The sequence below is a fragment of the Hemicordylus capensis genome, chromosome 3, assembly GCF_027244095.1.
Source record: "Hemicordylus capensis ecotype Gifberg chromosome 3, rHemCap1.1.pri, whole genome shotgun sequence".
Taxonomy (NCBI): domain Eukaryota; kingdom Metazoa; phylum Chordata; class Lepidosauria; order Squamata; family Cordylidae; genus Hemicordylus; species Hemicordylus capensis.
Genome location: NC_069659.1, coordinates 96,741,939 through 96,755,848, shown reverse-complemented (window position 1 = coordinate 96,755,848; position 13,910 = coordinate 96,741,939). Strand labels below are relative to the sequence as shown.

The 13,910-nt window shown below is 46.6% G+C and overlaps 1 protein-coding gene across 8 annotated transcripts in view; it reads left to right on the top strand.

The window, feature by feature from the left end:
- HSF2BP (heat shock transcription factor 2 binding protein) overlaps positions 1–13,910 on the top strand; it is a 55,918-nt gene that overhangs the window by 18,109 nt on the left and 23,899 nt on the right. For 6 of the 8 annotated variants that reach the window (XM_053306061.1, XM_053306063.1, XM_053306059.1 and 3 more), the window contains exon 4: positions 5,130–5,294. In XM_053306061.1, coding sequence (XP_053162036.1) covers positions 5,130–5,294 — 165 coding nt within the window. The remainder of the gene's footprint in view (positions 1–5,129; positions 5,295–13,910) is intronic. The other 2 variants (XM_053306064.1, XM_053306060.1) reach the window with 1 other exon arrangement.

Sequence of the window (13,910 nt, the reverse complement as noted above, 5' to 3'; positions counted from 1 at the left end):
CACATCAAGTTTCCCATTCATATGCAACCATGGCAGACCCTGCTTAGCTAAGGGGACAAGTCATGCTTGCTACCACAAGAGTTCTTGCTTGGCCTTGGTGAAGCTCACGTAGTGGCAGCCTGCTCTCACTGTCAAAGTGGTAAGGAAGAATAGAGCTTTGAGGCTTTGCTCTGTTTTGTGGGAATGAGCATTACGTGTCTCGCAGGACTTGTCAAAGCAGACCAGCCCTATTTTCTTAGGTGAAATAGTCCTTGCTATGCAGCCAGACTCTGCTTTGACTCCCTCCCTGCTGTCTAAGCTGGAGCTGATACTGATAGCTTCTGCACCTGTGACTCCTGATTTGAGAGAGGGGACTTCGGGAACTGTTGCTGGAGGGTGTAATTTACCTGTGATGGGTTTTGTGATTAATTAGCAGAGCACTAAAAAAACTAGCCACTCCAGTTGCGGAGTAGAATGCAGAGTTTAGCTGTTGAAGGTATTTAGAGAAGACACATGGAGATTCTTGTAGAATTAAATACTAAGTAGATTTATTGGTGAAGTATACTTTGGATAGGAAAGACCTAATCCTATCTAAAGGCTACATAATGAACAGGTAGGGAGGGAGAGAGATGTTTCCATTTGTTCTCTAAGAGGAAAATAAGGGATTCTGACTCATCACAGGAAATGCCTGAGGAGTCAAGGCATGGGTCATAGAGTAGGGGTAAAGCAGGGACAGGTAAGGAGACCCTCATTAGCTATCTCTACTCCCAATGGCCCTAGTGGTCATTAGGATAGTCGGTGCAAAAGGTCAGTGCACTGGAACGCTATCTCCAACCGCTGTTCAACGCTGTCGCCTCCAATGGTTTCAGGTGTTGCCAGCTCTATACCGAAGGAGGGACCTTCGGGATCAGTAACCCTAAAGAAAAAGCGGGCTAGTGTTACAACTGAGCAGCCTGTTAAACAAATGTCTAAAAAAAAACAAGTTGGGAGACGCCCCAGCCGATGCTTCAGCTTAAAAGAAAAAGCTCCCCCCTCCACAGGAGCTTGTGTGGGAAGCTGAGACTTCCGATCTTCCAATTCCGAGAGCCTTCGAGGATGAGGGAGTGGACCTAGTGCCTGCAGACAGCTCTCCAGATTATCACCTGTTTTGGCAACACTCACTGGGAGAAGATGAGCAGGATGAAGGCGATTAGGGAGCCGAACCCTATTATCCCTTCTCAGATGCAGAGGACTGTTTAACAGAGGATAGGGAGGATGGTTTGCCCCACGCTGACTGGGGGGCCTTTCTATGATTTGGATTGCTCCCAATTTAATGCCTCACGTTGGGATAGAGAATCCTGCCTCCGAGATTGTGAGTCCCCTGGAGACCATCACTGTGCGGGTGGATGGACTGAGTCTCTTTATGAGGAAGATACTACCTTGAGGGCAAAGCTAACAGGAATAAGACAATGCTCCAGGCCCATTATGAATCCGGTGGGTAGGCAATTACTATGAGTCTGGGCGGGACAGAATGTACCAGTCTACCTATGCCTCCTGTTTCAGAGATAACAAGAAGGAGTGGTATGATTGGGACCGCTTGGATCATTATGGCAACTTACGCCGCAGCCCCAACATGTTTCAGTCCTGAAGGCGGTCCCATCCAGATCCCCACACTGCCCTTCTTCTACTACACAATGTAAGACTAGCAGGCCACCCAAAGTGGATACTGCCCAACTTAAGCTCCCGCAGCCGGTTTTGAACGTAAACAACTCAGCCCCTCCTCCAACTGCCTTCAGATAACTCAGTTTTTCCTGCTCTTCCAGAGGTACTGGCTGCGGAACCAGACTTGGGTAATGAGGAGCCTGAGACAGAGTGTGAGGTAGAATCTGGTGGCGAGGATCCACAGACTCTCATCATTGCCGGACAATAAACCTATTTTACCTTAGGAAGATTTGAAGCTATATTCAGCTTATACAGGTCGAGTATCCCTTCCAAAATCCAAAATCTAGAATGCTCCAAAATCCGGACACCACGTTGTAAAAAACAAAAACCCCTGCCTCAGCTCACTTTAAAAATGCGGTCAAGCCACCTTCCTCAGGGCCAGGGCTGTCCCACCGCCTCCCTTAGGGCCAGGGCCATCCCATCCTGCCACCGGCACCTCCCACCTCCTCTGCTAGCCTCCTCCACTCGCCCACCTCCTTGCTGCCGCCATTGTTTTTTTGCTGCTGGAACTCTTGCGTGCTCTCGTGAGAGTTCCACCTCACTGTACTATTTATGGACGATTCCAAGATCCAAAAAAGTCCAAAATCTGGAACTTATCCGGTCCCAAGCAGTCCGAATAAGCGATAATTGACATGTATTTCCCAGATGGCTTCCACCTTGGGGATCAACCTGGATACACAGCAGAAGGGAGATCTTGACCCTCTCTTTAGCCCAATTGATGCTGAAACTAAGGTTCCTGCCTCTCTGCAATTGAAGAAAGCTCTGTTGTAAGTTGTAAGGAGCTATTGGAAAAAACTGTCTTCTTTGCCTCAACCTACAGGTCATCTGGAAAAATTTTATTGAGTTCAAATAGAGGGGGATGTTTCCATCTTTCCAAACTAAGTTGTTGTGGAAGCTATTTTGAATAAGACTTGTGGTCATGCTTAGAACCCAGGCGATAAGGAGGGATGGAATTTGGATAATTTTGGAAGAAGTCTGTATTTGGCTGCTATATTACACTTGAAGATAGCAAACGATAAAGCTTACAATGCAGGGTATAGCCACCACTTGTGGGAAAAGATTGCTCCTTTCATTATTTATTATTTATTTATTCGATTTATATACCGTCCTTCCAAAAATGGCTCAGGGCAGTTTACAAAATAATAAAAACAATTAAAACCAGTTAATTAAAATCAAAACTATAAAAACAGAATAAAACCAATTAAACATTCAAACAGTTAAAAACCCTGGAAAACCAGGGCAAACATTTAAAACAATTTTAAAAAGTTTATAAAAATTTAAAAACCCTGGAAGGTCAGGCCAAACAGAGATAGGTTTTAAGGGCTCTCCTGAAAGACAATAATGAACGCAAATTACAGATTTCTGCCAGGAGTGCATTCCATAGCCCAGGAGCAGCTACAGAGAAGGCCCGCCTCTAAGTCGCCACCAGATGAACCAGTGGGAACTGGAGACGGACCTCCTCATCTGACCTTAACATGCGGTGAGGATCATGCAGAAGAAGGCGCTCTCTAAGATACGGACCTAAGCCGTTCAGGGCTTTAAAGGTAAAGGTAATAACCAGCACTTTGTATTTTGCCTGGAAACATATCGGCAGCCAGTGTAAATGTTTTAAGACAGGCATAATATGGTCTCTCTGGGTTGCCTCAGAGACCAATCTGGCTGACACATTTTGAACTAACTGAAGTTTCTGAACTACATACAAAGGCAGCCCCATGTAGAGCGCATTGTAATTGTCAAGCTGGGAGGTTACCAGCTGATGCACCACTGTTTTGAGGTTATCCTTTTCAAGGAATGAGTGTAGCTGTGGAATCAGCCGAAGCTGATAGAAAGCACTCCTGGCCATAGCCTCCACCTGGGATACCAGGGTGAGGCCTGGGTCCAGGAGTACGAAGCTTACTTCCATAAGATAAGAAGGAACTGGCTAAGGTCTTCTTAAAAGAAGCAGCACAGTTGGCCAAACAGGAGCTGTATTTGACGTGCCACTTGGTGGAATGTGCAGCCAAGGTGATGGCAATGTCTGTGGCTATTCATAGACATGCTTGGCTCTGTTCTTTGGGCCTCACTTATGAAACCCGTGCCCAAATCAAGGATTTACCCTTTGAAGGGCAGACCCTGTTTGGAGAACAGACAGATGAAACTACAAAAGGTGCCAGATCCATGGCCAGATCCACGTCCTATGTTACCAACCTCAACATGCAGCAAAAACAATATAAATAGTGTCCTTTCAATCTCCTAGACCTAGATCAACTTCACAACAATCTTCGTCAGATCATTCCTTTTGACCCAACAATGAGGTTCAGTCTTGGCCAAAGGTTCCTTACCAGCAGGGTAAGGTCGCTCCGCAGAAGCAGAAACAATTATTGTTTCATAAGATGCAATGAATCTCCCTTGTACACACTCAACACTTGCCTGGCCTCTTGTCTGGAAAACTGGGATGCAATAACGTCAGATCAGTGGGTCCTTTAACATTTATTCACCTCGGCTATGTGTTGGAATTCAACACCAAACCCTCCTTTTCCAGCAACATTTGCACACCTTCCACTCCTGCTCTAGAGGAAGAAGTTTCAGCACTGCTTCTAAAGAACGCAGCAGAGAAGGTAACCAACTCAGGGATGCCAGGGTTTCACTCCAGGTATTTCATAGTCTCAAAGCTGGACAGCAGCCTCCGTCCAATTTGGATCTCAGAAACCTCAACAAGTTCATAACTTACAAGTGTTTTCGTATGCTTCCCGTCCTCACAACTCTGTCGCTACTGGAAAGGAATCTATGGCTATTCTCTCTAGACCTTCAAGATGCCTATTATCACATATCCATTTGACTGCAACATCGCAAGTTCCTCAGGTTCTCTATCGGCGGAGAGACTTTATCACATATCTGTCTTGTGATCCTGATCCTAATGAGATGGGAAGATGGCAGCCACTGTTTTTTGTTCTGGGTCTGTCCTGTTCATGTATAAAGAAGGGTGCATGTGGCAGACTAATGTTAACGTAGGAATGAGTGGGTGCGGGAAGACTAACCCCCTCCCATCTTGCCTTTCCATGTCCTGTCATTAGAAACACCTTCCTCCAAGCCTGGCTCGCCTCCAGTGTCAGAAGGTAAGGTTAGGCACAGGAGTTTTCTTCCATCCTCATCTACCTGCCCATTTTGATGTTAAAATTAGATGTCTATCTTCCTGTATGGGGCAAACGTGTTCAATAAACATTGCTACCACCCCCATGTCCAGTTTGGTCCTTGCACTCATTTCAGTACCATACAGCTATAAGAGACTATCAATTGAGGGTTATTAAAGTTCCAGCAGATCTACTGCACAAGGGCTTCTTTTGAGTCGTGGGTGGGTGGAGTGGGGACGACATTTTTGCTCAGATTACTTTGGAATTTACTGGGCAAACTAATCCGGATGTTCTGAATAATATAATGCCCCTCAGTATTAAACAAGTTGTCATATTTAGTTTGACTACTTTCAGGAAAAATTAAGTGTTCGGCAGCAGTTGAGTGAGGCAAAGCAGCAGTTACTGCAGCAAGCAGAATACTGTACAGAAATGGGAGCTGCCGTTTGCACACTGTTGTGGAGTGTCTCTAGCAATGAAGAAGCAGTTAAACATATCCTAGGAAGTGTAAGTACAGTACAGTGACTGCATCCATGTTTATTTGTTAGATATTCTAGTTTAGTACAACTGTGACTTAGTGCAGATTCAAAAATCTTTTAAAATTATTATTGTTGTTGTTGTTGTTATTTAAACCAGCTTGCCTTTTTGGTCAATCAGCACACAGGATCTGGATATATCTACTTTGATCTAGGTTCTGGAAAGCCACTGGCAAATATATTTACACAGTTTTTGGCCACATGCTGATCCACACTGAGTTGACAAAATAAAACTAGTACTGTTAGAACAAAACTGATGCTTAATACAGCTTAAATGGCTGTATTTAAAAGTGTGGCACTCAAATGACATCTTTGGGAATTATTTTGCATTTGTTTTTGCCACTTCTGTATATCAGAAACTTGTGCAACCTGTGGAACTGCAAAAGGAAGTAAACACAAGCTACATTTTGGTATGGGATTGCTGAGGGTGCTGCTTTTTTTGCTAGCTGCTGTGGCAGCAGAGTGGTATCCAGTATCTGCTGCCACCAACATTTTAAACTGTTTAACCACTTCCTGTTTTGGGGATGCCACTCCCAACATTTTCTGCAGGAACGTTTCATAGCCCCTTTAATGTCTCTCTCCATAGAAATCCCTGAATTAAAAAGGAATGCCTATATAATGTGCTCATTTCCCATTGCACCATTGGGAAATGGAGAAGCAGTCTAGAAAATTGTCCAGTATTGCTTCTTGGAAGGAATCCTGAAATTCTCTTTTGTATTCTACCGTGGAGAAACTTCAGATCTGGATCGTGATCCATTGAACCCATTAGAATGAGTTCTGCGCCTGCGCGGAAGCCTCTCGGTATCAAGTTCTACAGCTCCTCTTTGGTGTCTGCGTCCCGCCCCACGTGACTACGTGGCTATTTAAGGTGGGAGGAAGCGCAAGCACCTCAGTTCCTTTTCGACCGCTGTAGGGATCGCTCGTGATTTCTGCGGCTCCTTCGTTTTGATTCCTTGCTACATTACAAAAAGTTCTAGTATATGACTTCGTTCTGAATTGGACTGTTTTTTTTACTATTCTTCAGATTGTGATTTGGACTGACTGATCACTGGATTTGACCTTGTACCGTTTTCTGTTTGCTGCCCTTGCCTGGCGATTTTGAACGTTGGAAAGGGTGGACGGATTTCTGGCTGTAGACCACAGACTGTTTAAGGAGTGAGTACAATGGATACCCCTAAAGGAAAGAAAACATTCAAACGCTGTACTAAATGTAAAGCAAAACTGCCCTCTCAAGACGGCCACAGCTTATGCTTGATGTGCTTGGGGGAAGTCCACATAACTTTGGCCTGCAAAGTTTGTCAGTCCTTTTCTAAGCAGACAAGAAGAAATTGAGAACTTTGCCTAAGAGCAGCTCTTTATGATGATGTTTTAACTGCACCCTCGACCTCGTCAAAATCTCCACATGGCATGAGGACCCTGGGTTCAGCCCAGTCTAAAACCTCTATGCCTGCCAAGACTACCCCTAAGTCCTCAAAGAGGCCGGGTGACAAGATGGCTGCTGCCGAAAAACCTGTGAAACAGGCGCGAAAACTATCGAGCTCGACGCCATCACCGAAATCGGCTCAAGAGGTGGTTCTGGGTTCGATACCGACGGCACCGAACAGAAAAATCTGTTCAGTCGAAACCGAAAATGTGTCACTCGATGTTGACATCAACACTGAGAGAGACTTCTCCGTCAAGTCGACAAGCAAAACCGTCATCAACATCAAGAGACGCGGTGCGATCGGCATTGATGGCTGCACCAGTGTCGTTGCCCACAATACCTTCCGCCCATGATTTGGGACCTGCTATGACTCCTATCAGGTCCCCGTTGACGTCGAGAGATGAGGAACAACCTTCTGTATTGAACACACCGGCTAATATTACCACCGTGACTCCTCGATTCAGGCCTGTCATGACCTTCTCTTTGGAGGAGGAGGATCTCTATGATGCGGAGACAGCTCCTTTAGAACCTCTTCTAAAGACGCTGGACTCAACTACTACTACCCCCTCAACTTTTCGAGATTTTCTGCGCTCTCACACGATGACCATGCACCTGTTTCTACCCCAGTTCCGGGATTGCTGACATCCATGCAACTCGCAACTCCAATGCCATGGCACATTTGTGGTTTTAGCCATGCTGTAACACCTTCAAAAGAAACGGCGCCGCCAGGTTCCACCTCTCCGGGGATGGCTTATGACTACCTAGAGGACTGGGCTTGGAGACCAGTGAACTCTGTGATTCAACAGCCAGAGGACTCCTTGGTTCGACAGCCTGAATTAGATCCTACACTGCTCCGCATACGCCCACTATCAGCGGGAGATGCTCCTGCCAGACCAGTGAAAACACTGTAAATGGCTTTGACTCAGACTCCTCGACCTATTACTGCCAATAGATATTCCCAGACGGCAGTGGGACATTTTACCAGCTCGGCAGTGCAATCTGACCTCTTGGCAGCAGTAGTTCCTCTGCCCCCTGAATCACCGGGCGTACCACCATCCAGTCAAGCTCATTCTGATGACGGCTCTGGAGACAGTCACCATGGCTCCTCCGATTTTGAATCAGACGCAGAAACCGTGGAGGCTGATCCATCCCCAGATGTAGCTACCCCAGCCCACGTTTTGCCAACAGAGGAACTGAAGGCATACCACTCACATGTAAAGCAGATGGCTGCTCCATTGGGTCTAGATCTGTCTTCTTAGCTAAAAATGATTGACAACCCTGTCTACAATTTTATGCAATGGTCCCAATCTGCCCAACCAGTCGCTTTACCATTGCTACCTATAACCTCTAACGCAGCTCAGTGCGCATGGCAAGTACCACACACGTCTACTCCTACGTCGAAGTGTTTGGTGGGCCTATATTGAGTGCAAGAGCAAGACAACATGTACCTGTTCAAACATCCTATTCTGAACTCCATAGTCACTGATTGTGCAACCAGTTCCAGATCAGGGAGGAGACATACCACCCCTGCTGATAAGGAGGGAAGGGAGCTGGATGTTATGGGGAGAAAGTTATACTCTACCTCCTGCCTCTCAGTTAAAGTGGCAAATTACTCTGCCTGCATGGCGAAATATAGCTATTGTATATGGGAGAGTCTAGAAAAAGACTTGGATGCGCTGTTGCCACAAGAGCTTAAGAGTAGATTCCGCAAAACACTTCAAAAAGCAGCGGACCTCACCTGCCAACAACTAAGTACGGCCAAGCATCTGGCAGAATCAGAGTCCAGATCCATCACCACAGCAATAACTCTAAGATGACATGCATGGCTACAGTCTGCTACCCTCCAGCAGGACATGAAAGACAAAATAGAAGGGCTACCTTTCGATGGAAAGGGCCTGTCTCGGAGGAGACCGATGCAACGATGGGGGAAAAAAATGAAAAAATCAAAGTTCACAGCCAAGATGTTTACAACTTCTGCTTCCTTCTCAAAATCTTATGGGGGGAAGCAAAGATCGTTTTATTGCCCTTGCCCTACCGTAAGTCTTACCAGCCTTATAATAAATGTAACACTCAACAGAAGGGAAATTTCAGGCAGGCCAACGAAAGCCGGCAGAGGAAACAGCGACCTTGAGATTCAGGACAGCCCATCGCATCACCAAATACCACAATTTTGCTTACCTCCCCAGAACATCGGGGAAAGCTGGGGAGTGGTGTACAACAACAACAATGACCAGCCGCTCCCACTAGCCACCAATTCCATCAGGTTGGCAAGTCATGCGCAAGCATGGCACCACATAACATCAGATCGCTGGGTGCTGAAAATTATCCAGTATGGTTATGCAATAGAGTTCAGAGCTTGTCCACAGTTTCGGGGCATCTGCTTCACAAAGGTGACACCAGCCTTAGGCCAAGAAGTTCAGGAACTCTTATGCAAGAAAGCAATTGTGCCGTTGTGATGGGCACAAAGGCAGGAGGGGTTTTACTCCTGTTATTTTCAAATCCCGTAGAAGGATGGAGAGATTCGACCAATTATGGACTTAAGACATCTGAACAAATACGTCCAAGTGAAGAAGCATCGCATGACAATGTTACAGGCTATCCTATCGCTTCTGCATCAAGAATGGTGGCTGGTGACGTTAGACCTAAAGGATGCTTATTTTCACATAGGGATCCGTCCATCTTTCTGGAAGTATCTATGGTTCACTGTAGGAAATGCGGTTTACCAGTACCAAGTGCTACCATACGGACTTTGCACCGCCCCACATGTCTTTACAAAGTGCATGGCGGTAGTAGTGGCCCACTTACGAACAAATGGCTGAAACTGTGCCTCTATCTAGACAATTGGCTCTTGTCGTCAAAGGATGAAAACGAGTTACATTCGCAACTACAATACATGTTGTGGCCTCTCCAGGACCTAGGAATACAGGTCAAATGGAAAAAATCCAACCTCACATCTGTGCCCGTCATCTCATACATTAGGGCTGTACTAAATGCTACCCTGGGGAGGGTGTTCCTTCCGGGGAAACGTTACCAGACCATCGCGTCGCTTGTACAACAATTTCAAGACAACCCGTCACAACCAGCTCGTCAAGTGCAACTTGGGCCTGATGGCCTCTTGCAAATCTACTGTTCGATACACCTGTCTGAAGATGAGAAAGTTGCAGATGTGGTTCCCCTCCCCCTTCAACCTGCTGAGAGACAGCCCGGTAAAACTCTTGTTGGTACCCATGCCAGTCCTACGCACGCTGTCCTGGTGGACTCGGGGGATTTATCTACTCAGAGGTGTGCCTTTTCAAGCTCAGGCTCCATCATTTTGGGTGATGATGGATGCTTCCCTGAGAGGGTGAAGTGGTCATTGCAATGCCACCATTATTATTATTATTATTATTATTATTATTAATTCAATTTCTATACCGCCCTTCCAAAAATGGCTCAGGGCGGTTTACAAAGAGAAAGAAAACAAATAAGATGGCTCCCTGTCCCCAAAGGGCTCACATTCTAAAAAGAAACATAGAACACACACCAGCAACAGTCACTGGAAGTACTGTGCTGGGGGTAGATAGGGCCAGTTACTCTCCCCCTGCTAAATAAAGAGAATCACCACGGTAAAAGGTGCCTCTTTGCCCAGTTAGGAGGGACTCAAGGCCTCTGGACTCACTCTCAGAGCCAACTGCACATAAATTTTCTAGAACTATTAGCAGTGTTTCAGTCAATGACAGCCTTCCTTCCAGTGCTACGGGGCCAAGTTGTACAGTTACAACTGGACAATACTACGGCCATAGCCTATCTAAACAGACAAGGAGGGACAGTCTACAGGCCTCTGTGTGCCCTGAACCTTCAGATTTGGCATTGGTACATCAGAAACAGCATTACGCCAGTAGCCATCCACATCAAGGGCGCAGACAACACACTGGCGGATGGCCTCAGCCGTTCATTCTCAACAGAAATCAGACACGAGTCGAAACTGAACGACACTTACTTGCACAAGATATTCTGGCTCTGGGGTTTCCTGGAGATCAACTTCTTTGCTACAGAGCAAAACAAAAAATGCAAGCTGTTCTGCTCCAGAGCGGGCCACGACCCCCTGTCTTTGGGAGATGCCTTCCAGCTGGACTGGTCGGAACGTTGGACTTACATGTTCTCCCCTCTGCCCTCTTGTGAGCAGAAACATAAGAAACATAAGAACAGCCCTGCTGGATCAGGCCCGAGGCCCATCTAGTCCAGCATCCTGTTTCGCACAGTGGCCCACCAGATGCCGCTGGAAGCCACAGACAGGAGTTGAGGGCGTGCCTCTCACCAGCCATTACTCCCCTGCAACTGGTACTCAGAGGCATCCTGCCTTTGAGGCTGGAGGTGGCCCACAGCCCTCCGACTAGTAGCCATTGATAGACCTCTCCTCCATGAAGTCATCCAAACTCCTCTTAAAGCCATCCAGGTTGTTGGCTGTCACCACATCCTGTGGCAGAGTTCCACAAGTAGATCACGCATTGTGTGAAAAAGTACTTCCGCTTGTTGGTCCTAGACCTCCTGGCAATCAATTTCATGGAGTGACCCCTGGTTCTAGTGTTGTGTGAGAGGGAAAAGAATTTCTCTCTCTCCAGTTTCTCCACACCATGCATGATTTTATAGACCTCTATCATGTCTCCCCGCAGTCGTCTTTTTTCTAAACTAAAAAGCCCCAGGTGTTGTTGTCTTGCCTCATAAGAAAGGGGCTCTAGGCCCCTGATCATCTTGGTTGCCCTCTTCTGTACCTTCTCCAATTCTACAAAGTCCTTTTTAAGATGTGGTGACCAGAATTGTATGCAGTACTCCAAGTGTGGTCGCACCATAGTTTTGTATAAGGGCATTATAATGTTAGCCATTTTATTTTCAATCCACTTTCTAATGATCCCTAGCATGGAATTGGTCTTTTTCACAGCTGCCGCACATTGAGTCGACACTTTCAATGAGCTGTCCACCACGACCCCAAGATCCCTCTCCTGGTCCGTCACCGACAGCTCGGATCCCATCAGCATATACTTGAAGTTGGGGTTTTTCGTCCCAATGTGCATCACTTTACACTTGCTAACATTGAACCGCATTTGCCATTTTGTCGCCCACTCCCCTAGTCTGGAGAGATCCTTTTGGAGCTCCTCACAATCTATTTTAGATTTCATTGCCCGGAAGAGTTTGGTATCATCTGCAAATTTTGGCACCTCACTGCTTACCCCAACTTCTAGATCATTTATGAATAAATTAAAAAGCACCGGTCCCAGTACAGATCCCTGGGGGACCCCACTTCTCACTTCCCTCCATTGTGAAAACTCTCCATTTATACCTACCCTCTGTTTCCTGTCTTTCAGCCAGTTAGCAATCCACACATGTACTTGTCCCCTTATCCCATGACTGCTAAATTTCCTCAGGAGTCTTTGATGAGAAACTTTGTCAAAAGCTTTTTGGAAGTCCAGGTAGACTATGTCAACTGGATCACCTTCATCCACACACTCGTTGACACTCTCAAAGAAGTCCAAAAGGTTGGTGAGGCAAGATTTACCTTTGTGGAAGCCATGCTGGCTTACTCCCAGCAGGGCCTGTTCTTCTAGGTGCTTTACAATTGTATCCTTGAGGATGCTTTCCATCAATTTGCCTGGAACGGACATTAGGCTAACCGGCCTGTAATTTCCCGGATCACCCCTGGATCCTTCTTGAAAATCCGTGTTAAGAAGGGATCCAGGGGCGATCTGGGAAATTACAGACCAGTTAGCCTAACGTCCGTTCCAGGCAAATTGATGGAAAGCATCTTCAAGGATAAAATTGAAAAGCACCTAGAATAATAGGCCCTGCTGGGAGTGAGCAGGGTTGTGGCGCGCCTGTTGTCGGGCCATGTGAAGGGCATCCTGATCACGCCTTGGTGGCCCCGCCAAGCATGGTTTCCACATTTACTCAGACTACCTTCAAACACCTTTCAGAGACTTCCAAATCATTCAGATCTCCTGATTCAGGAAAACGGGTGCCTTCTGCATCCGGAAGTACTCACCCTACAACTAACAGCGTGGAGGATCGACTCCTAAAACTAATCCTGCTGAATCAACATAAGCCGTCTACTAGATGAAACTATGCCAGCAAGTGGGAAAGATATGCTGCCTACGCTTGTCGGCATGCTTTCTGCCCTAAGGAAGCCTCCACCCGGGAGGTCCTACTGTATATGACCTCTCTGAAGAAGGCAAAGCTTTCAAGTGTATCAATTAAAGTCCACCTAGCGGCACTGTCGTTTAGGCATCCAGGATGGGATGGCAAGACAGTGTTCTCCCACCCTTCTTGCAAAAGTTTCTTGAAAGGCCTTTCTAACCTGCACCCCCTTATCCATAAGCCACTTGAGCAGTGGAGTATCTCTCTGGCCCTGACCAAGCCCCCATTTGAACCCATGCATTCCACGGCGTTGAAGCAGACATCCTTGAAGACTGCCTTCTTGGTGGCTATCACTGCTGCTCGCAGGGTGAGTGAACTTACGGCTCTCTGGATGGATGTCCCTTATGCCTGTTTCTACCCAGATAAGGTTCTCCTTCGACCAGATATCAGCTTTTTACGTAAAATTGTGTCTGACTTCCACATAAATCAGGACGTGGTGTTGCCCACCTTCTTCAAGTTGCCATCCACGCCATTGGGAAAGGCTCTGCATTCCTTGGATGTTCGCAAAGCGCTTCTCTATTATCTCTCTAGGACTAAGCCTTTCCGGTCTTCAAAGCGACTGTTCATCTCCTATAAGGGAGCGAAGAAAGGGCAGGCATTGTCTAGACAGAGACTATCACACTGGCTTGTGGAAACCATCCGTCTGGCATACTCTCTGCAGAAAGTTCAACCGCCAAAGACCATCAAGGCGCATTCCACGAGGGCGTATGGCGCTTTGGCTGCTCACCTATCTGGCATATCCTTCCAAGACATTTGTAAGGTGGCTACTTGGTCTTCAGAGCAACCTTTTGTAAAGCACTACGCTATAGACTTGCGGTCTGCTGTGGAGGCGAACTTTGGGAGAGCTGTCCTGAAAAGGGTGTTGCAATAACTCTACTGCTTCCTCCTCCTTTAGGAGCTAACTAAACACCCATTCTAATGGATTCAGCGGATCACGATCCAGATAAACAGGTTGCTCACCTGTAACTGATGATCTGGTAGTGATCTGTTGATATC